This window comes from Perissodus microlepis, chromosome 7 (genome assembly GCF_051167445.1).
Source record: "Perissodus microlepis isolate ML-2025 ecotype Zambia chromosome 7, ASM5116744v1, whole genome shotgun sequence".
Taxonomy (NCBI): domain Eukaryota; kingdom Metazoa; phylum Chordata; class Actinopteri; order Cichliformes; family Cichlidae; genus Perissodus; species Perissodus microlepis.
Genome location: NC_140467.1, coordinates 51,552,940 through 51,576,425, shown reverse-complemented (window position 1 = coordinate 51,576,425; position 23,486 = coordinate 51,552,940). Strand labels below are relative to the sequence as shown.

Below are 23,486 nucleotides of genomic sequence, written 5' to 3'. Positions count from 1 at the left end.
TCAGAGATATAATATGTTGAGAACAATGGCCAGTCTGATTCTAGCTGACAGGAAGGCAACAGCAACTCAGATATTGTTACAATCAGTACGCAGAAGAGCATTTCTGGATGCACAGCACATAGTACCTGGAAACAGATGGACTGCAGCAGCAGCAGCAGAAGACCACATCAAGTGTCACTGCTGTCAGCTAAGAACAGGAAGCTGAGGATCATTCACACAGGTCACAAAACTTTACAGGTTTGAAGTTGGAGTCTAAAGGAGGCCAAGTTCATAGACAGGGATGGTTCTACCCATGATTACTGAGAAGAGATCGGCAGAAGTAAAAAGACCAACAGGCACGTGTGTTTTTTACTCCACAAATAAAGAGTCTTGATTGCATAATACACAATATTATCCAAAGTGGATGTGATCTGAAGACTCAGTTGCAATTTTTTGAAACTATTACATATTTTAAATGTAAAATCTTCTGGAAACTTTCAAGTTTGTTATAGTATATCTGTTACATGACATGTACAATTTTCTCTGCATTACCTATTTACTTGCATCCTTACAATGTGATCATGGATTGTCTCTCTTTGTTGTTGTTTCTTTCAGCTGCTCTCTTATTCATAAGGGATCACTACTTCAGATGGATTCGCATATTTGCTATGGTACAGGTTTTTCCCCCTATTCCTAATACAACCCTCCGGACTTGTGTCTCCTCCCCATCTCAAACCAGAAATGTTATTGTCGACAATTGCCAAAATAAATAAATAAATAATACTGGTATTTAAATTGTTGTAACTTTCTAGCCTATAATCTGTACACCAAGCTAGAAAGAACACTTCTGTCACAGAAACTGCATTCATTTTTTTTTTTGGTAAACTCACTTTTATATAATCTTTCAGCTTCATAAATAATTATGAAGCTGAAAAGTGTCACTGACATTAAAACATTTCTCTTTTAAAGAGAAATTGCAACAAATATAACAGCACAGTTCTTTGAAGATATTTTAAGCAGCCAAAAAGGAGTGCCCTGATTATAATGTAGGGACAACAAGGGGCATCGGGATGTCAAACATAAGGCCCAGGACCCAGAACCAAAGACTCAGATGACGCCCACTGATAAATTAAACTTTTTCCTCTTATATTGGGATATCTGAGAGATTAAATGTGCAGTTAAACTTCTCTGCACTGAGAGAAAGATGAGTTTCACTTGTCTGTCCCCCCTAAGATCATAGATCAAAAAGCATTACAAATAGAAAACAAATAGAAACACTGGGAATCACTTTTCGGCACACAGGCGATCTTTGGTGAACGGTTAACCGAGAGTTTCAGGTAATCTCACTTGAAAACACATTTATCACGGTTTACACTCTGCTGCCCTCTGCTGGAGGTCTACCATAAGTACAATCACATTTCTGGAGTTTTAAGCGTATAAACAGTTGGTGAGGGAAACAGTCACTCTTTCAGAGGAGTCCTGGAAACCTTCACTTAAAGCTTACGCAAAGCTTTGACGTAACATTTAGTGTGCGTGAGCATTTTATTACAAGCAGATAACAGCCTGTCCCAGCAGGAGTCCTCTTTGCTCTTTCCCTGTTGCTCCTGACGTTGGTCCCAGCTGCTCCCTCCCCCTTCCCGGCTCCTCCTCTGTGTGGCTTCTTGGTCCACAGACCGATTGTCCCAAACTTTAAATCCTTCCTGAAGCTTCTCCCTTATCTGTGGCGCGAGAGCGAAAGCAGAAGCCGATGGCAGAGGCGAGCGAGAAATGAAGTATGAGATATGGTACTGATGACCGAGCAGGCGGACAGACCTCTGACCCCGTTATTCTCAGCAGAACAACTTCCCTGCAAGGACTCCCGAGGGAACCGCTCGACGTGAGTGTGGGAAAGATGCAGCCAGGGCCCGGGGCTGCCTTTCAGTTTAAGTTGGGGGAAAGCGATTGATGGGGGTGGGGGTTTAAGCGTTGGGCTTATTTGCATCTGCATCCTGCTTCAGAGTGTGGATTTGAATTAAAGGCCTCTGCTGGCTCTGTAAAAGCACGAATTCAGCGAGTACGTGGCACGAAATAGAGCCAAGATAGGGTTAATTTGCATTCCAGATGGCAAAAGTTATGTTGTTGCGCCGAAGGCCAATTTTACGCCTGCCCCGTCTCTTTAACTCAAAGAGATGTTTCTGTGCGTTTGAATGGGAATCTCCAGAATCTCGGTGCCCCAACATGTTTTGTTCCTGTGATATAAACCATTACAGCAACACCGGGTAATACGAGCACGGGGAGAGACAAGTGGAAATCTGAGGCAGCTGCTTTTTGAGAACGTTTAAAGATTACGTGAGAGGTGTTCGCTACGGCACAAGTTTGCCAGCTTCTCCCAGGAGAACAGAGAGCAGCGACTTAACTGTGTCATGTCTGCAGGTCCGAGGTGGACAATGGAGGCGAAGGGAGGCAGCGGAAGCGCGGAAGGTCACCTGCAGACCTCCAGCTCTGTCTGGAGACAGCGTCCGACCAGTCCAAGAGCAGGAGGAAACCAATCGGCGTCAGGTGGACAATGTGTATATTTTTATTGTTTATAAGCACTATATAAACTTTTAATGACAAGTAATAAATTAATAATAAGTTAATTTTAATGTCAAACATAAAAGGACTAAATTAAAGGGAAAAGAAAGTTGCAAGTGACTGAGAGAAGCTTATTGGACTTTTTCTTGTTTTTTAGTTCAAAATGTGCTAGTTTTCCATTTTTTCCATGCAGCTGCGCCCATCCTCCTACATACCTGCACGACCAGAGAGCTGTTTGCTGATTATGTTGCTGCTGTTCAAGCAGCTTTTACTTAACCACCTATGACACGCTGCGGAGCCAAATTAGAGGGGTTTACTTTTTTGCCTGATAACAGTGTTTAGTGATAGTTTGAGTTATAAATCTGTGACAGTACTTTTCCTTCTGTAGCCACCGCTGTCTGTTACCCGTCCTCCTCAGGTGTTACCATGATAGTTAACTGTAAACACTGACCTTTCATTTGCCAGACTGAAACCTGTGGAGCAGCTTTCGCCAGTGCTAAGTCCATGTGACTTAGAAACAAAGTTTGAAAGGAAGAAGTGGCAGCCTACCCAGGTAAAAGAACAACAACAACAAAAACAACCCACATACTGATCCATTGACAAATACCACCAAACCCCAAACTGTTTTTATGTATATACAATTTTTTTTTTTTTTTTTTTGCCATTTTCTTAATTTAAAACTTTGCCTTTCAGTTGTCAAAAACAAACACCCAGTTCCATAAGTTATTTAAGGAGGTCAGCAAAGATGAGCAGCTCAAGCAAAGTAAGTTTCACCTTTTGCTTTCAGGCAAAAAACAAAGGAATGTGAGAGTATTAATGTGAAAATGTAACCAACAGGTTACACTTGTGCCCTCCAGAGAGATATTTTGTATCAGGGCAAGTTGTTTGTCTCTGATAACTGGATCTGCTTCCACTCCAAAGTCTTTGGCAAAGATACCAAGGTACGTCACTGTTAACTGCAGTGAGGAATTTATCTGAAATCTTTGCGATTAGCTTGTTTGTTAAAGAACATGAGGTCTTGTCCTTCACAGATTTCAATCCCGGCGATGTCCGTGACACTTATCAAAAAAACGAAAACAGCGCTGTTAGTGCCAAACGCCCTCGTGATCGAAACTCCGAGTGATCAGGTAAGAAAGCATTTGATGCAGTCAGCTTTTCCCCGACTTTCCTCTCAACCCGCTACCTGGCAGATGGGGGGCTGTAGTTGAGTCTTGTTCTGTTAGAAGTCAATAGGGCAATCGTGGCTCAAGAGTCGGCAGTTCGTCTTGTAATCGGAAGGTTGCCGGTTCGAGCCCCGGCTCCGACAGCCTCGGTTGTTGTGTCCTTGGGCAAGACACTTCGCCCGTTGCCTACTGGTGGTGGTCAGAGAGCCCAGTGGCGCCAGTGTCCGGCAGCCACGCCTCTGTCAGTGCGCCCCAGTGCAGCTGTGGCTACAATGTAGCTTGCCATCACCAGTGTGTGGATGATTGAAAAATGTAAAGCGCTTTGGGGTCCTTAGGGACTAAGTAAAGCGCTCTACAAATACAGGCCATTTACCATTTACTTCCTGTTAAAAGGGGAATTTTTTATCTCCACAGTCACCAAATGCTGCTTCTGCAGTATACGCTAAAAGTAAAATGGAATTAAAATGAAAGTGATGCTAAATCTCTCTTTTCCAGCATGTGTTTGTGTCATTCCTCTCTCGAAACGCCACCTACAAGCTCCTGAAGTCAATCTGCCTTCATTTAGAGGTAAATGACATCTTCTATACGGGTTATGCAACTTGTTCTAGCGGTATTCATTAGCTACATTTAGTCTTCTGCAGGAAATCTACGTCCTAATTTACAACACAACCATTGTAAGTTAGAATATATTACTTTACAAAAACACTGAGCATTTTCTCTTCACCCTGCACTACAACCTTCCACACCATTCGAGTCATTGCAGGCTACGTAAGCCTGAGGTGTTGTTACATTTGTCGAGATGTGCTCGTCAGGTCATGTGGAACGTTCCAGTTAGAGTTCCTGCTGAACCATAATTCAGGCATTACTGCTGAAACACGTCATGTTCTTTGCACTTTAATAAATCAAATTAACTACATTTTTTAGAGAGTGTCTGTACTTTCTTTCTCTTCTGTGTTTCTTTAAGACTGGGCAGTTACCAGAAGTTACTTTGTATCTTGGACGCAGTATATTAAACATTAGTGTGTTCCAGCTTCCTCTCTTGTTACACTGTAAACTCTGTGTATATTAAATTATGTGTCTAAATTCAATACTGGGCTCTAGCAAAGGCCCAGTTAGCAACTAGTTAGCAACTAGCTAACAGAGACAGTTTAGCATTTAGCTGCTAAAGAGCCAGGTACTCAATGCAGGAATTGCAAGCAAATGGAAGGGGGTGATTTTTAATTTAGTCAGCTAAACAGAGAGAAATATGTTCACCAAGTGCCTGTGAACACACAACTCTAGCTTAGCTTTTTTTCTCATGTGTGTTTAAATAGGCAACTGTTTGCTAATGCAGATGAAAACTTTGCTAAAGCAAATAGTGAAAAGGCAGCGTCTAACCAAAACGAAGGGAGTGACTTCATTTTTGTGTGCGTTGCGTGCATAGAAACAGACAACCAAATGAATTCTGCTGCTGGATTCTGTCTGAATAGGCAACTGTTTGCAGACAGTTTCATAAGTCAATACCAGCTAAGTCTGTTGTCATTACAGGTGGATAAGTCATGTGGCAGCCCCGTGACTTCCTCTTGTGAAAACAGCTTCAGAATCAAGTGCCCATCGTCACTTCCTCTGGTCAGTAAGGGGTCTGTTCTTTTTCTGAGATGTTTATTTGTTATATATTTATGTTCTGTTGCGATAGAAAGAGCTATACACATACCTTGTTTTCATGTGATACAACACCCACATTGTATGTGGTGACCCATGTTTCATGTGGGCTGCAGGACTTTTCTAGAGACTTCTCTGACCTCGATGGAGTTGTGCAGCAGAGACGGCAGGAAATGATGGAGAGCAGCAGCTCCGGGTCTCAGACTCCAGATTATGACAAGTTAGCTGGTGTGTGACCCATCTTCTTTCCTCCTGTGTAATTATATAGCTACTGTGTACTCGCTCTAATCTACTGTACACAGTTTGTAGAGTCATTGTTTGTCTCTGTAAGGGGTGTCAGGTGTCACTGTGGCTTAGACAGCCTTTAGTATTTAGCTGGAGTCAAGCCAAGTGAGCCTCTGGGACTTTGTTTTTATTATAGTGAAGACACTTTTCACAGAAAGAAATCTCATTAAATAATTAACGTAATCTCCATTTTATTCTCAATGACAGCCATCAGCACTGACACGATTAGTTGTTTTTTTCTATTTTACAAACTAAAAGGACTTGTCACGTTTGCAAGCTTGTTTGTTAGCCTCTTAACATTTATTCAAAGTCGCCAGCCACTGGAGTCACAGCGTTTTTCTCTGTTGCTTTGAGCAGACTTCAGCGGCCTCCCAGGCACATTTCTGAACACAGCGAAGAGCGGAGAAGTTTCAGTCCACGCAGATATTCACCTCCAGACTCCCAGCCAAAAGCACGGACCCGCCCTCAAGAGCGGTACTTTGATAATGGCTTTCTAAAAAAGAAAAGATGCTTTGTTGTTAATGCTTCTGTAGTCTTCGATTTCACTGTTTAGCAGGAGCTATTGAATGTTGATAAACGGAAAAGTTTCAGTTGGATATCAGGATAATCCACGCTTTTGCCACTGACCTTTATTAAAAAACCTATTTTGACGAAATTAGAAGAATCATATTTGTACATTATATCTGCAAACTACAAAAGAAGGCCTGAGAACAGCTCAATATCCCAGCCTGCCGCTATCACACCCCAGCTTACCAGTCAGCATGTCATATCTTCTTTGTTTGATAACCAATAGTTTAAAGACCAAGTTTAAAGACAGCTGAGATACTCATACTGTTGTATATGCTACAGTTTGAGGCACACGTGTCTTGTGGAAACAGATGCAGAACACAGAAATTAGAAATTTGACATTCTGTCATAAAGTATTTGTAACATTTCTTTATTTCTTTCTAAATAGTCCCTTGCCTTGTTGATGAACATTACCAGAGATACTCATTTTGTTCCTTTGTTGCTTTCACATGTAGACCCAAGCAAGCCAACGCGGGGAGCTTCTCCAAAAGACAAGTCCTCACAGCCGATGTCGTTACAAGCCATCCTCCTCATCTATCTGTTTCTGTGAGCAGCCTCTCATTATGTGGAATTTGAGAAGCCAGAGCAGTCTGACAGACACTTGTTAGGATGTCAAAGTCATTTACATCATTTGGCTTAGTGACTGTTCTTTTTGGCTATGATTTGAATCCTCGTGTTTCACTGTGTTTCTGTGTATTTAACAGAGTCGGCGTTCTTGTCTTGTCCTCCTGTTACATGGCGTTCAAGATTGTGGCTCTCGAGCAACGTTTGAACTCTTTGGTTTCGACAGGAGAACATATGTACAGTGAGTAAGTAAGGATTTAAACTTCTTTAGAAACTTTAAGGATTGTGAAATACACATATTCACCACATTTCCATATGCATGGTTTTTCTTAGGTAGCGCAACTTTCTCATTATTTGGTTAATAATTTGGTGTAAATCTTAATGCAGCAACACTGGGAGCCAAAGGTCACAGGATGAAGTGAATGCTGAGATCTACGGGGAACTGTCGACCAACCTGTTCAAGCTGGAGAAGGTTTGTCAGATTTTGTGAGCTAAACAGCAGTTATAGTTGCTAATAAAAAATGTATTGTTAGATATAATATTTGAACTTAAAATATTGCAAACTAGATCTGGCTGATTTGTCATTATAATAGAGTCAGCAAAGCAATAATTAGAGCCTGAACAATATAGGATTTTTAAGACTGATACTGATATTTATGTGATTAAGAAATCTGGAGTATTGGCTGATATTTTCTCAGATATCCGAAACAAAATAGATATTCATAGCATTTGTTATATATAGTAACTTACGAGTTATTTCTAAGATTATATGACAATACAGTTTAAAAATATTCTTCCGTTATTGTGCTATCAAGTCGCTCATTTACCTTCTGGCCGATTCTTGTTGTGTTGCAGAGTGCCCCCTGGTGGACAAACTGTGCAAACAGTTATACCGTAGCTGTAGGGTTTTTTTTCCTGTTGCTTCTTTACTCTTTAAATTTGTATTTACTGGCCGTTATAAATGCTGATACTGATATATCAGCAAATAGCTGATCTCGGCCATTATATCGACGGGGCCAATATATTGGTCGGGTTATAACTTCTGGCCAAACTAGTGCATTTTAAAGTAGCCAATCACACCGGAAAGCTGTAAGCAGCTGTGTCTGGATGTGCCCTCAGAGGTGCTGTCCTCCTCATCTGACATCATCTTAATATTGATGTCCCTCTGCAGCTAGTGCACTTTGCCTCATTCCAAGCAGCTGTAAATGCAATCAATACAGACAGTCAGTACTGCGCAATGCACTGTTGACAGGAGACTTTTAGCAGTGTGATAGAAAAATGTAACATATACCAGTAATGCTAAAACAAATCCAGGGAATCCAGTCTAATAAATTGTACCTTCTTCGCTTTACTGTCACTCTGACTGACACTGACTGTGCTCTGATTGCAAAGTCAGGATTCCCTTTAATACTGAAACAGGTGAAAATACTGAAAACATGTATAAGGGTGACAGACCAGGGATAGCAAACTCATTTTACACTGTGGGCCACATACAGCCCACTTTAATCTTAAGTGAGCCAAACCAGTGAAACTCCTCTTTTTGTTACTGTACAGAAGTATAACTACACTTTTAACCCTAATGAGAAAGAAGTCATTTTTCTAAACGACAGAGAAATGCTAATGTAGTAAATGAAAGAAAGCACGACTGGGAATTGATAAGAATTTAGCTGATTCCACTTTCAATATCAGTTATCGATTCTCATTGACCCTGCCTGACAGTCACCGCCATCACCATCAGTAAGGACACAAATATGATCTTTCTCTTAGATATGAACACAAAGCAAAGATCAAAACCAGCACAAAGAAGCTTTAAAGCGATCACAAACAGGAGGCTGCAGACTGACTGCTCATCAGTCTGTCATCAGACAGTACCTGTTGAAGTTCAGAGTCTGGCTGCTAGGCTGGGGTCAGGATTCATTCAGCTAACATCACTCTGGGTTCTTGGCTAGCTTAGCATTAGCATGCTATCTGTGCAGGTGCCTGCAAAGAGTTGAAGTTGTGTTAACAGCATAATGCAATTGTTTCTGTCCTGGATGCAGTATGCACTTTACTATGGCACTGTCATAATAAATTGCAAAAAAACAAAACAAAACGACTATACTATATTTATTTACTACTTAAATATTTATTTATGCACATGGATTTAATTATTGGGGCCAAAGCGCTCACCGTGTGACAATCCTTGTACGTGCTCGACCGTGTGTGCACCTCTTGACCTTTGTAACCTGGCGCAGCTGGATTGAAGATGCGAGTGTAGGATCATCTCAGTTTTTACCCCCATTTTAATGACATCACACCCAGAAATGTGACTCCTTGTAAAACCACAACATTTTTGTTTTTTTTGTTTATAGTATTTTTTTTATTTATTTACATTACATTCATTCTGATAGAAACAGAAAGGTACAAAAAACAAAAAAACAGAGATTCAGTAAGACAAAGGAGTAAGGTGAAAGTGACTTTTATTAAGATGCACATTTTAGAAAAAAGAAATTTCAGAAGTCCTGGCTTCAGAAATATTTTACTGGGAATGAAATGATGATTGATGGTGTCACATTTTAAATCTAACCACAGTTGTACAAAGCTAGCTGTTGCCTTCAAGGACCCAGTCTTTATGCTAAGCTAAGCTAATCAGCTGTAACATGTTTAACATAATTGTGAATTATAAAGTATCCCTCACTTGCGTTTGTTTTTTCCACACCACAGATTCAGAAAAACCTCCAGAAACTCCTGGAGGAGACTTAAAAGAAGACTGTGGTCTGTTGTAGTGTCCACACAGAAGAGCGAGTGCTGTGTAGAAGAGATCATGCTTGAGCTGTGCAGATCAGCCGTGATCAGATTTGGTCATAACTCTCTTGCCAAAGCATGGACAGCTCATACACAAAGCATTCTTTAGACTGTGTGAAGTGAAATTGTGCAATAATGGCTTCTTTCCCTTTTGCACTCAGGACTATTTGATCACTTTTTAAAAAAAAAAAAAAAGCTGTGCTGAAGCAGTGTGCTAGTTTGCTAGTGGTAGTGTTAGCGAAGTGACTATGTTTTATTTATTTAATAGCTTTCATGTTACATTTCACAGTAGTAAGATTGTTAATAAGTTGTCAGGTCCAAAGGTTCTATTTCATGTCAAGGTCAATGTTTTTGTCAGCAGTAAAATGTCAGTAAGTTATATTTTTATCATGCTTATGACTCACTCATCAAAAGATTGTACAACAGTCAGCTTGTTCTTGTGGTGTGATGTCAACAGATATGTATGAATATACACTTTGCTTTGTGAAATCACACAACAGTAAGAGCAAATCAGAGTTTAAAATATATTTTTTATTGTAAGTGTAGAATTTTTACTTTTCATACGAACCAACTGCTGTTTCATTCAGATGCAATTGTATAGTTTCTCAAACCTAGCAGCGTGTACTGCATTTACCCTGTTCCCATTCTGTTTTCACTTTGTTTGTGTGTATGAAAAACAAAAAAAAAAATTGTGTTTAACTTTAGTTGTGACCCTTCAGATCACAGCTTGTGCCTTTGTGATTGTATCACAGCTCTAAAATAAACGGTTTTTCATGAAGTGTTTCTTGAAACTGGCGTTAACAGCTTTTGTACTTAGGAGCACCAGGTTACATAAGGCTGATCGCTCAGCCAGGTGACGCGCCTGCAGACCACAGACAAATGAATGCAAACAGCACCGATGTAACCCAAGAACATGATGACTGGCCTGCTCACAGCAGTGAAAGAAGAACTCTCTTTACTACAGTGTACAATAACACTTTACCACAAATAAAAGACTAATGTGTGCGCTTTTTTAAATTCTGCAGTGGGAGTTTGTTTTTGTTGTAATTTTTTCCCTACAGTGTTTTTATTGGGTGACAGGTAAAGGTAGACCAGTTTGGCATGGAGTAATACATGGAGAAAGTGATTCGGAACTGGCTTCTTGACATAAGCCACACCTTGCCTGAAAAAGACGTCATCTGGATGGCAACATGTCACTCCAAAATTCCCATCTTAAACAAGCTTGGCCTCAGAAAACATATTGATCTTGTTTTTTTAATCTTTGCATTGAATGTTATCTTGCATTTGTGAACTGCTGTTCAGTCTCACTTCAGTACAGTTCAGTAATGGTGCTCAGCATTGTCCTTGTGTAGTTTTCTCTGATTTCAATTCAGAACAGTATGCACCATAATCGTTGATAATACCACATTCTTTGTAATTTTATGTTGAGAAATGTTATCCAGAAATTGTTGGAATCACACACACCTTGCTGCTACAGCAGCGTGGCTTTTCATTAATAGCCTAAAACACTTTGGTTGCAGCAGAAAGAAGATAAAGATGTAATTTCATGACACAAATAAGTGACGCCCATTAAAAACTGAAACATGGTTCAAACCTTTCTGATGATGAGGATGCTGCTGTGAGTTATAAAGTGTCTGCTTATTTTTATTTGTTCTCTAAATAGTGTCACCAACATTAGCTACCCCAAATCACTAGATTATCAGTTCATTTTAACATTCCAGGTGACAGCAAGTCAAAATTATTTTACCTGTCCAGCAGCAGCCTGCATTAAGCTTTAATATTGCTATAAACTGAAATGGATCAGTGTATGCCTTTTATTCACTGTTATGTTTAAGTTTTGGGTGACGGCACAAAGACTGAGAGAGGAGGATAGAGAGGGAGAGAGTAGGATGAACACAGCAAAGAGAGAGCAAAAAGAAACAGGTAAGAGTGGACATGTGGTCAAATTCACCAAAAATTATGTATATAGGCCTATTGTATGCCTCTTTAAAATGTGTGACATTTAAGGGATCTTTATTGTGTGATTGAAATTAAAATTGTCCTTAAGGTAAGTTTACTCAGTTACAACAATAAAGTACAAATTCAGTTCCATTCAGTTTTATTTATATAACGCCGAATCCCAACAACAGTGACCTCATGACATGGTATATTATAAGGTAAAGACCCTACAACAATAGAGATAAAAACCCCAAGAATCAGATGACCCTCTGTGAGCACTTGGCAACAGTGGGAAGGGAAAACTCCCTTTTCACAGGAAGAAACCTCAGAGGTGGCTACCATCTGTCGTGACTGGTTGAGTGTGAGGGGAGAAAGACAAGACGAAAGACACACTGTGGATGAGAGCCAGAGTTATATTAATAACTAATGATTAAATGCAAAGTGGTGGGTGAAAATATATACATGTTTCTCTCTGGAGTAAAGTAAAATGTGAAAAAGTCATCATGTAAATGAATGAAACATTACTTTAAAAAGAGTATTTACAGTGCAGTGTTCAGTTACAAAATGGGTGACTTTCAGTATTTGTACTTCATTCCCTACTTTGCATTGTACTTTGTAGAAAGAAAAAAAACCTTGAGCAGCTCAACATGCTAATCACACTAATACATGTACTTAGTCATTCAACTACTGTAACGCTGTAGTTTATTTTAGGGCTTAATGAAGATTTAAATACAACCACAATTGTGAACTGGAGGAAGTAATGCAAAAAAGGACTTTAAATATACAAATATACATAAATAGCCAACATAAAACATAAAGATGCTAAATTACACACAAGAGGAGTGAGGGCAGTGTGCATCTCTAAGTCTGTGAAGGTTCTCAGTCATCCAGGTCATCGTAGTCAAAGGAGCTTGCAAAGAAAAGTGTCTGGACTTCTTTAAGTTACTTGAAGACGTTTCACCTCTCATCCGAGAAGCTTCTTCAGTTCTAAGGTCAAATGGTGGAGAGTCCCAGATATAAACCTAGTGGGAGTATCCCCCCACAGAGGGACAAAAGGACCCCCTGATGATCCTCTAATCGCCTGAGCCAAGGTGTGAAACTGGGTGTGGGTCCCAATCAGCCAGAGTTTCGGGTGTGTTCATTGTGAAACCTGGCCCCACCTTATCATGCGAATTCCTGAGGTCAGATGGCCCAGGATGTGAGTGGGCGTTAAGGCGTCTGGGAAGGGATCTCAAAACTGGATTATAGATGGCAGAGAGTTGGTGTTGTAAACCCCCGCCTCTGTTCAAAGATGGTCGCTCACAGTGGACATAGATGGCTTCTTTCACTCCTCTTTCAAACCATCTGTCCTCCCTGTCCAAAATGTGAACATTGGCATCCTCGAAAGAGTGTCCTTTATCCTTAAGATGCAGATGGACTGCTGAGTCTTGTCCTGTGGAGGTGGCTCTTCTGTGTTGTGCCATGCGCTTGTGAAGTGGCTGTTTGGTCTCTCCAATGTAGAGGTCTGGGCATTCCTCGCTGCACTGTACAGCATACACCACATTGTTAAGTCTGTGTTTTGGCGTTTTGTCTTTCGGGTGAACCAGTTTTTGTCTGAGCGTGTTGCTGGGTCTGAAATGCACCGGGATGTCATGCTTGGAGAAAACTCTCCTAAGTTTTTCTGATACACCGGCTACATAGGGGATGACAATGTTGTTGCGTCTGTCCTTCTTATCCTCCCTCGCTGGTGTCTGGTCTTCTTTTCTGTGCCTCTTTGCTGACTTTAAGAACGCCCATTTAGGATAGCCGCACGTTTTGAGTGCTTCCTTTACATGTGTGTGTTCCTTCTTTTTTCCTTCAGGCTTAGAGGGAACATGTTCTGCCCGGTGGTGTAGGGTCCTAATTACTCCAAGTTTGTGTTCCAAAGGGTGATGGGAGTCAAAGAGGAGGTACTGGTCCGTGTGTGTGGGCTTCCGGTAAACTTTGATGTTGAGTTTGCCGTTCTCTTCAATGTGCACAGCGCAGTCCAGGAAAGGCAAACAGTTGTCCTTTGTGTCTTCCCTGGTGAACATTAACGCTGTGGATAAAAACATCAAGTTCATGCGGCTATCCTAAATGGGCGTTCTTAAAGTCAGCAAAGAGGCACAGAAAAGAAGACCAGACACCAGCGAGGGAGGATAAGAAGGACAGACGCAACAACATTGTCATCCCCTATGTAGCCGGTGTATCAGAAAAACTTAGGAGAGTTTTCTCCAAGCATGACATCCCGGTGCATTTCAGACCCAGCAACACGCTCAGACAAAAACTGGTTCAAAGAGGAGTGAAAGAAGCCATCTATGTCCACTGTGAGCGACCATCTTTGAACAGAGGCGGGGGTTTACGACACCAACTCTCTGCCATCTATAATCCAGTTTTGAGATCCCTTCCCAGACGCCTTAACGCCCACTCACATCCTGGGCCATCTGACCTCAGGAATTCGCATGATAAGGTGGGGCCAGGTTTCACAATGAACACACCCGAAACTCTGGCTGATTGGGACCCACACCCAGTTTCACACCTTGGCTCAGGCGATTAGAGGATCATCAGGGGGTCCTTTTGTCCCTCTGTGGGGGGATACTCCCACTAGGTTTATATCTGGGACTCTCCACCATTTGACCTTAGAACTGAAGAAGCTTCTCGGATGGGAGGTGAAACGTCTTCAAGTAACTTAAAGAAGTCCAGACGCTTTTCTTTGCAAGCTCCTTTGACTGTGCATCTCTAATGGGCCCAATATGAGGCCATGAAAAGCGCAGCCGACACCAGTGTATGGTTTTTAAAGCAAATTTAATGATATATCAGTACAGATGCTCAGAAATTTACAAAGAATAGAAATACATATGTTGAAACAGACTGAAAAAAATGGTTGTCAGGAAAAAAAACTGTCTTAAAAAAATTCGTGATTTTTTTGCTTCCGGTTTTCACCTCCTATTTCAATTGAATTGTATTTATACAGCGTCAAATCACGACAACAGGTGCCTCAACGCGCTTTATATGATAAGGTAGACTACAATAATACATAAAGAGAAAAAACACAACAATCATATGAGCAAACACGCACACCAGCGCTGTTGTGGCGGTTGTGCCTAAACAGCGACACCTGCCGTTCAGGAGAATACTGCAGGGAGTACTCGCGCCCTCAGCTCTGGAATAAATGGTACCGACGTCACTGTTTGCGGCCAGTGTAAACGGGCCCATTACATTACAGTCTCCGGCAGCAGAGCAGCCCGCCTCCTCTGGATTGTGGACCAATGACTCGGACGCCTCTACATCTCGTCTGCCCCTCAACCCGCGTTCAGCCCCTCGCATGACGTAACGCCCAATCTGAAAGTGCAATGGCGATATTGGACAATAACAGCCATCGCGCTTGGGGTCCACATCTATATTATGTGGCTAAGGTTCAAGAAAACACCTCCAGCCGGCTGCAAAACCACATATAATATCGGCACAGAGCGCGAGCGTCAACCTGCGACCAGGAAAGGTGATCTCCCAGCCTCTGCACGCGATGACAGCTTAGAATAAATCGCTGGTGAGTCCAAACTCTGCTCATTGCAACAGCTTAAGCCAAAGGGAAAAAAAGGCTTTTCCAGTAAATGGTCTCTTGCAGGCAGAAAGCCTGAGATTTCAAAGGGGCGTGGCGGTATGCTGGGTACTACTTCTGACTAACGGATGCTGATAGCTTAGCAACAGCGACGGGGAAGGAGAGCAGAGACAATGGATGTGCCATTTGTCAGCATCGTTACTGGGCAGGCTGAGCTGAGCGCGTGTTTGCTGGACTAGAGAGAGAGACACGATCCTCGCCACTTTGTTCCAAGTGAGCAGCAAGGAGCCGTGGATGCAGAGTGGAAATGTAAACAAAGGGTGTGGGCCTTCCAGCTGGCCTGTGATGCTCTGCCACACACATGAGCATCATGTAGTCATGTCAAGAAGAAGGCCAGCCAGCACTGGATCACAGCTGCTCCAGAGCCCCAGAAACCCAGGGGTCCCAAACATTATACTGGGTCTCTGCAATAGTTTTCAAGCTGCCAGCTTTTATTTGCCGTGCTGGATTGCTTTTCTATTGTTGAGCAAGCTATTTTAAATTTCATTGCCTTGGACTTCAGGACAGTCTAAAACGATTTTCACTATTTTTGACATTTTATAGATCAAACAGCAATGCTTCCTTCATTTTAAATAGCTTTAATAGCCGTGCAAACATCAGTAAGCCATAGTTAACACTGTATTAATTAGTTTATCTGAATTCAAAAGTACAACATTAAAGTTATATTTGTATTGTTTAATAGCAAAGCCACTGAAATACGCTCACATCATAAAACTCTTCAGATTTTTTGGTTACAGTAATTCTTGTCCATGCGTCCACCAAACTTTTAGGTCAATGAGTTAAAATCCTAAGATTTTATATATATCTTATTGTGCTTGGAATAAAAATAAAACAATGTTTCCATCCATCCACCTGTTCATTCCCCTATTTATCCATCCGCTGGATTGGTTGGGCTTAAGTCTACCTCAGCCATCATATAGCAAGAAGTAGGATACACCCTGGACAGGTTGCCCGTCTGTCACAGGGGGAACGCAGACAATCACTTACATTTACTGCTGATTTAGGATCACCGGTTAACCCTGTATTTGGACTGTGGCAGTACACCACTGACTGAACACACTGAACCCACACAGAGAGAGGACCTTATGAGGTGATGGTGCTAACCACTGTGCTGCCCTGAAAGACACTTTTATTACTTAAAAGTAACAACAGCACCCACAGTATAAAGGTAACAAAGTAACATCCATGTAAATGCCATTGTATTCCAATGAGAAAACTTCTATTAGCCACTTGGCCTGTCAGGTGGTTTTAAATTTGTGGCTAATCAAAAGAATAATGAATGTGAATATGAAGGCATGGGTTAAATACCAACCAGAAAATGCAATCCTGGACTTTTAATGGCCATATGAATATTGAAACTTGGTTTTTAAGATGTAGAGTATTGGTTCCCTTTTGGGTGTGATTAAAAAAACAATGACAATCCAAATGGACTCTGAAAGTGAAACTGTTGCACCTCCCAGGCTTGACATTTCGCTTGTTTCCTAGGTGTGACGTGTGAACAGACACCATGGCCACACAGGAACCGTCCCCTCCTTCATCCATGGAGAGCAATAAGCCCGGCTTCCCCAAGAAGATCCTGGGCAACAAGCTGGAGGACAAACACCTGTGCAACTGCTGCCACAATATCCTCAGACGGCCTTTCCAAGCCCAGTGTGGACATCGCTTCTGTTCCTACTGCTTTAACAGGACTGTGAGGTGAGGAGTGGAATGGCCAAAGGCTAAAATAAGTGCTTTGGAAGTGATTGTAAATATTTAGATTTAAAAAACAAAACAAAACTTTAATCATTTAATTTATAGTAATGTTGCTCATTCTCCTTTGTTCAGTTTCAGGGAGCTGCTTTTAGCTTTTAGAGCTTCTATCGGGCTAAGAGAAATGAAAAAGTTAATTACTACTTAAATGATTCTAATCCAGCACTATTTAATTCCAGCAGTAATTAGCGCTCAACTGGTAATAAATTAGTGCTTACACTGGATTAGTGTTATTAGTGTCCCACTGAAGTGGGAGACTGATGTGTCACTGATTCTTTGTGTGTTGCTTATTCTTTGTCAAAAGCTGTAAAACCACATTGTCAGCGGTTCAGTATTTTTTGAGTGGATCTCTTTGCTTTGACACCATTGATGCATCTCTGTAAAATATCTTCGATGACAGAGACTTGATCATATTTGGATGAGGGCGTGGAGCTGAAAGTAATCAGCTGAAGCTAACGAGCTTGATTTGCAGTGTTCTTCCATAGACTGGATGGGTCGGCTGTAGGACAGAATCCTGCCTAACATGGCATAAAATGCTAGATTTTTACTCATGAGCCCAGTGGACAGAATGTTAGCATAAATAACCATGAACTGACTCTATTACTGTTCTGATAAAGTACATTAAAAAATGCACCAAAAGCACAAACATGATCGGGAGCTGCTAATATTATTTATATCTTTAAAGTGCATATAAATCAGCAGCTAAATCTTTAACTCATAATTTAAATTGTCATAGCATATATCAGTAGCATAAATTATTGGCTATGTTGTTGTTTAATTGCAGTAATGGACCTCAGAAATGCAATGCTTGCATCAAAGAGGATATTTTTGAGGACCCTACCTCGATTTTAAAACAAGGATGTGTGAGTACTCTTTTTTCGATTACTTTTTAAAAAATTAAACGAATCACCTTGATTTGAATCGGTGAAAGATTAAAAGAAACAGAGCAGAAAACAAGCTTCTGAAGTTAAAATATGTCTGACGTGAGCTCTGCGTGTTGCCCTGTTTACATCATGTGCAGTCTGTGCAGTAGTAACAGCAGCGTGGTGATGCTGGTGATTATGAGTTTCAGCTACTGCTTAGATAATATAATCGTCACCAAATCAAATCATATGTAAACTTACAGTAAAGTAACTGCGTGCATGTGTTGAATGTGCAGCTTTTCTGACACTGATGAACACAGCAGCTGGACATGCGTTTCACAGATGCAGCTCAACAGCAGATCCCTTTTTATTTTCTCTCGGTTTTTTTTCAGGCTTTTCCAGACAATGCGGTTCGAAGGGAAGTTGAAAATCTGCCAGCTGTTTGTATCAATGAAAGCTGCACTTGGAAAGGAAGTATAAAGGAGTACGAGGTGAGGCGACTTTTTTTCCTTCACTTGTTTTTCAGTAACCAGGTAGCCTAATGTTTTGCCTTTGTCACTTTGAAACGCTCGCTAGCCCCGCCTTGCATGGAGAGTACTGTGTGCATGAGACAAAGCCTTTCCAGCCTTGGCGCTCTTCTTGAGCAACCATAATCTGGATTGCAAACAGATGTTTAACAGAGTTTCTACGGCAGCCTGTGGGAGGTGGAAATGAGGCTGGTGCATTTATGAAACGGTGTAAAGGAGGCATTTGGATAATCTGGGAATGTGCAAACAGAGCAGATATTTCTACTGCTTTCAAGAAGTGGGAGGAAAAATCGATAAAGCATAGTATCACAAATTGTGACATTGCATCAATACAGGGACACCAAATTTTTTGATTAAATAAATAAAAAAAACCCTGGGAATACTACGAACAAGAGGACTCATCTCATGCACCATCATACTGAGATAACGTTAGCCGAGCAATCTTACATTAAGTCAACTCAGCCAACAACAACACTGGAACCACTCAGCTTGACAAAGTTACCAATGCTCCTAATTCATAGCAAGCTGATGGCTCAGTCCTCCTTGCATAAAAAAAACAAAACAAAAAACTTGTACTGACTAAGCAGTTACTCAGAGCTTGCAGGTGCTGAACACTTACGAGCACTTTTGATTGCAAGGCCATTGCACAGGCCACCTGATAGCAGGCAACCTTTCTGCAAACAGTCACAGTCTGACTTGGACTGATTACAGTCACTCAGAGATTGTCGAAGGTTTGCAAATAATTGCTGTCTACTTATATAAAGGCAGATTGCCAACATGTTGCCATCAGTCTGAATGAGTCAACAAGCACAACTTGAAGGGACTCGACTCAACTGGTTGTATTCTGGTTATGGTTTTAGAAAATCATAAAATCATGCGGTTTGCGGTCATTTCCATGTGTGCTGTTTTCCACAGCATAGAATGAAAATTAAGACATCAACACTATAAAATAACAAAAATAAAACCTGCTGTAGTGTAAAAATGTACACAGAGCAAAATGTGTGTCATATTTTACTTTGCACACATTCCCAGACTTGTGACAGAATCACAAGTAGTGACATTTAGTGGAATTTCTTGCCCTCTTCGTGCATTTGAAACCATCAGCTGGTTTGTTTGGGTGTTGCAGGCAGGTTCCAGTAGACTACCTCGCAGCTGTGGATGAAGTTCAATGGGAATAATGGCCACGGTGCAAATAAAACTTGTACAGCTTGTTGTTTAGATTTGAAAAACAGCACAATCAAGTTAAACAACTTAAATCCAGTCTCCTCCGTACCACATGTCCAGCAGCTGCCTTTAGACAAATGCATACATTATGTAAACATATCGCTGTCACACTTCCTGTCTTTGTATCTACCAGTTTCTTTGTGGGAAATTGTGTTTGCATGTTTTTCTTTGGTCTCTGGGGGCCGTAACATCTGCAGCTGTTGTTCTCCTTCTTGTGGCTGAAGATGGTTCTTTATAGCTGTGGTTTTTACCTTTGGACTCATCGTCCTGTTACAGAATGGTAGTGTTGCGTGAAGGATAAGACTCTGAACATCTAACATTGTTAAAGCTACAGTTCTGTTCTGTATGTAGACAAATAAGCCTCCCAGCGCAGTACAGAGGTTACCATTCTGCCACAGCACCTCAGCATAAGCTCCCACTTTCCACAGATGAACCACGAGGGGAAGTGTGAGTTCATGATCATCCCCTGCCCCTCCTGCAAAGAACGAATCCGCTTCAATGAACAGGAGCGCCATAATGAGCGAGAGTGCCCTGAGAGGACGCTCAACTGCAAGTACTGCAAGGAGCCATTCCACTTTAAGAATATCAAGGTTGGAAATAATTTATTTAGACCAAAGATGCTCGTCGGGGCCTGTGCGGCAGATCAGAGCAGCTATTTGTGTGGCATTAAAAGAAATGCTGCTGCCTTTTCGTTTTTTCCAGGCTCATGATGAGATCTGCCCCAAGTACCCGATGATCTGTGAAGGCTGTGCCAAGAAGAAAATACCCAGAGAAAAGGTAAATCTGAGACCAACGTGCAGAAAAGGTGGAAGCATTATGCTGTAAAACTGACCATAGGCCATGTAGCTGCTGTACACTCTCTCTTTTTCACTAATCAAATGTGATGGCAGAGAGTATGCAACTGAGCTTCTGAAAATAATGAATGTACTTTGTCATGTTTACTTATGTTTAATAAAAAAGAAACTGTAGATATTCAGACTAAAATGAGCAAACAAATTTGAAGATGCAATATGTAAAATGTCACAAGATACAAAGTAACAAATATAAGAAGAAAAAGACACAACTGATTCATCACTCGCTGTTAATACACAGCAGATGGAAAATCATTTGTATCGATTGTTAGAAATTGAATATTTTATTTCTTTTGTTTCCCAGTATGTGGACCATATCAAATTCTGCAGCAAATTCAGAACTCCATGTCGATTTCATGTGGTGGGATGCGATATGTCTGTAAGTAGCCCGTTTGTTTTCTCAATAACGAATTCAGTATTTGAGCACACAGTCAGCTACGAGACAATAGGAGCGAAAACATCATCTGAACCAAGACGGGGAGGAGTGAGGAGGTATCTTTTTTCCAGTGACTGTATATAAAAGATGAACAGAGCCACTGTGATGTCACAACTTGGTTTGTAGACTATTGTTTAGAAACTTTGAGCATTAAGGATGACCATCCTGCTTAGTTCTTTAAAAACACAAGTTCTAGTTAGCCAGTTTGGTTAGCAGTGTTATTCATTGTAATGTTCTCCTTTACTTCAGTAATTACTCTGTGCATTCATATATTGTTTCTGGTTTCTGTTGCACTTTTGCAGGTGGAGAAGGAAAAGATTCATGACCATGAGCGTGCATATGCCTATGAGCACCTCAATCTTCTGCTGCATTACATTATGGGCATGAAAGTTAGCATGGAGGGCCTACAGCCCCAGGGACTGGAAGTAGCCGGACACAAACTGGTGGAACTCCAACAATCCCTCAAGGAACTCGAGGCCAGAGTCTCCCAGCTCAGCACCACCTCCTCTGGGCCTCCCGTGCAGGGAGCCGCCGCCGCCGCCGCCGCATCCTCATCATCTTCCAGCTCTGGACCTCCTGGTCCACCTGCTTCAGTTCCTCTACCTCCACCTCCCACTCTGCCTCCCACTCTCTCTGTGTCCACATCCTTCACGCCTCTGCCCAGCTCCGTGGGCGCAGCGCTGGAGCTCCAGCTTCACAGCGAGAAAACCAAGGTGGCCGAGCTCGGCCGCAGGTGCACGGAACTGGAAGTCAAAGCTGGCACGTTTGAAAATGTGGTGTGCGTCCTGAACAGAGAGGTGGAGAGGTTCGCCACCACCATGGAAGCCAGCAACCGTCAGCATAAACTGGACCAGGATAAGATCGAGGCTCTGAGCAACAAGGTAAGCTCGAGTCATGACTGCAGCATTCCTTGTTCTCTGAGTTTTAACTCAGTCAAATCTTTACACACAACAATGGACCGTTCATTTTTAGATTCACCATTACTTTTTCTTCCGTATCGTTGTAATCCAGAATCCTGGAGAGATCTTAGGTTGTGGTTGAATCTGTGTATTTGCATACAAAAAAAGGTGTGACTGGCTGATTTAAGGATAGGCGAGTCTAAAAAATACTTTTAGCACACACAAAATACCTGCACAGATTTTACACTTCCGGTGTGTAAAGGCTGCTACTTTGAGAAAACTTGTTGCCTGCCAATTTATAAAATCCTAGAAAACCCAGGAAAAGGTTTGGAGATGCTTCAAAGTGATACTTTGAACAAACTCAGTCTTTTCAAAATATTTGTAGTTTCTTCCTTAAAGGCAGAGTGATGTTGATCACCTTGAATTGATGCTTAGTCATTTGTAATGTCTGAGCATGTTTGTGAAACCAACCAAAACAACTGCACTTTTAGTTGGTTATTCTCTCAGCTGCAGTTCAGTCACTGCTGGAAAATATCCAATTTAATGAATATGTGTTTGTTTTCCAGGTGCGACAGCTAGAGCGGACTGTGGGGCTGAAGGACCTGACGGTCGCAGAGATGGAGGGACGGCTGAGAGAAATGTCCGCCACCACCTTTGACGGCGTCTTTATCTGGAGGATTTCAGATTTTGCCAAAAAGAGACAAGATGCCATCGCAGGCCGAGCCCCTGCCATGTTCTCGCCCGGTAACACTGCGCATTATCACGGTGTTGATCCAAAATCATCAGCCTAGAATACCAGGAGCATGATCAGTGAACTGGTTTGAGAAGAGCAGCAATAGATGCCATTTGTCACAGCCATGATTTTGTCCTGCAAAGATAAAATCGTTGAAAAAGTTATTACTAAATTACTAGAAACTGTTTAGATGTCTTGTGCGAATAATCATTCTCTTTCCCGTTCTCTTCCAGCCTTCTATACCAGCAAGTACGGCTATAAGATGTGCCTACGGATCTATCTTAATGGAGATGGGACAGGGCGTGGCAGCCACTTGTCCTTGTTCTTTGTGGTGATGAGGGGGCTGAGTGATGCCCTGCTTAAATGGCCCTTCAACCAGAAGGTAAAAGACTAAGAAACAAGCAGGCATTGAAGTATCCCCTTCTGGTTGTTGAACAGTCTACTGTTTTTGTTGTTCTTATTAATGAAAGACCAAGACAGACTTTTAATTCATTTGAAAGCCTGATGCTTAACATTGTCCACCCCAGCTGTGAAACTCAGAAACCAGTCTTACTTGTTACCATCTATCGTCCACCTGGGCCTTACACAGAGTTTCTGTCTGATTTCTCAGACTTTATATCTAATTTAGTTCTGAGCTCAAATAAAATAATTATTGTGGGTGATTTTAACATCCATGTAGATGCTAAAAATGACAGCCTCAACATGGCATTTAGTCTGTTATTAGACTCAATCGGCTTCTCTCAAAATGTAAAAGAACCCACCCACCACTTTAATCACACTCTAGATCTTGTTTTAACATATGGCATAGAAACTGAACATTTAACAGTGTTTCCTGAAAACCCTCTCCTGTCTGATCATTTCCTGATAACATTTACATTTACAATAATTGATTACACAGCGGTGGAGAGTAGATTTTATCAAAGTAGATGTCTTTCTGAAAGCGCTGTAACTAAGTTTAAGAATATAATCCACCCACTGTTATCATCTTCAATGCCCTGTACCAACACAGAGCAGAGCAGCTATCTGAACGCTACCCCAACAGAGGTTGATTATCTTGTTAATAATTTCACCTCCTCACTACGTACGACTCTGGATACTGTAGCTCCAGTGAAAA

The 23,486-nt window shown here is 41.5% G+C and overlaps 2 protein-coding genes across 6 annotated transcripts in view; both read left to right on the top strand.

Annotated features, from left to right (window-relative positions):
- The first annotated feature begins 1,549 nt into the window (after positions 1–1,549).
- LOC146384055 (GRAM domain-containing protein 2B-like) lies at positions 1,550–10,314 on the top strand. 2 transcript variants are annotated; one of them, XM_084935799.1, is made up of 14 exons: positions 1,550–1,855; positions 2,392–2,526; positions 2,998–3,085; positions 3,226–3,295; positions 3,370–3,473; positions 3,564–3,659; positions 4,191–4,262; positions 5,223–5,303; positions 5,453–5,564; positions 5,979–6,095; positions 6,644–6,734; positions 6,893–6,997; positions 7,140–7,224; positions 9,456–10,314. In XM_084935799.1, the coding sequence occupies exons 1-14, from the start codon at positions 1,761–1,763 to the stop codon at positions 9,492–9,494; spliced, it is 1,290 nt and encodes a 429-aa protein (XP_084791925.1). In that variant the 5' UTR covers positions 1,550–1,760; the 3' UTR covers positions 9,495–10,314. The 2 variants fall into 2 exon arrangements, with proteins under 2 accessions (XP_084791925.1, XP_084791926.1); XM_084935800.1 differs by having other exon boundaries at positions 1,554–1,855; positions 2,392–2,517.
- A 4,343-nt stretch (positions 10,315–14,657) lies between these two features.
- LOC146384053 (TNF receptor-associated factor 2-like) overlaps positions 14,658–23,486 on the top strand; it is a 97,078-nt gene continuing 88,249 nt past the window's right edge. For 2 of the 4 annotated variants that reach the window (XR_014800800.1, XM_084935795.1), the window contains exons 1-10: positions 14,663–15,018; positions 16,576–16,785; positions 17,624–17,702; positions 18,095–18,193; positions 19,882–20,043; positions 20,156–20,230; positions 20,609–20,683; positions 21,043–21,621; positions 22,206–22,383; positions 22,606–22,754. Coding sequence is in view for 3 of the 4 variants with exons in the window: in XM_084935795.1 (XP_084791921.1) it covers positions 16,598–16,785; positions 17,624–17,702; positions 18,095–18,193; positions 19,882–20,043; positions 20,156–20,230; positions 20,609–20,683; positions 21,043–21,621; positions 22,206–22,383; positions 22,606–22,754 (1,584 nt within the window). In the remaining variant the exon portion in view is untranslated. Of the gene's footprint in view, positions 15,019–16,575; positions 16,786–17,623; positions 17,703–18,094; positions 18,194–19,881; positions 20,044–20,155; positions 20,231–20,608; positions 20,684–21,042; positions 21,622–22,205; positions 22,384–22,605; positions 22,755–23,486 lie in introns of all 4 variants that reach the window. The other 2 variants (XM_084935798.1, XM_084935797.1) reach the window with 2 other exon arrangements.

Coding starts and splice junctions, on each gene's coding strand:
- LOC146384055 (XM_084935799.1), top strand. CDS start 1,761: ATGGTACTGATGACCGAGCAGGCGGACAGACCTCTGACCCCGTTATTC. Junction 3,086..3,225: donor AGAAGTGGCAGCCTACCCAG/GTAAAAGAACAA, acceptor TTTGCCTTTCAG/TTGTCAAAAACAAACACCCA. Junction 4,263..5,222: donor CAATCTGCCTTCATTTAGAG/GTAAATGACATC, acceptor TTGTCATTACAG/GTGGATAAGTCATGTGGCAG.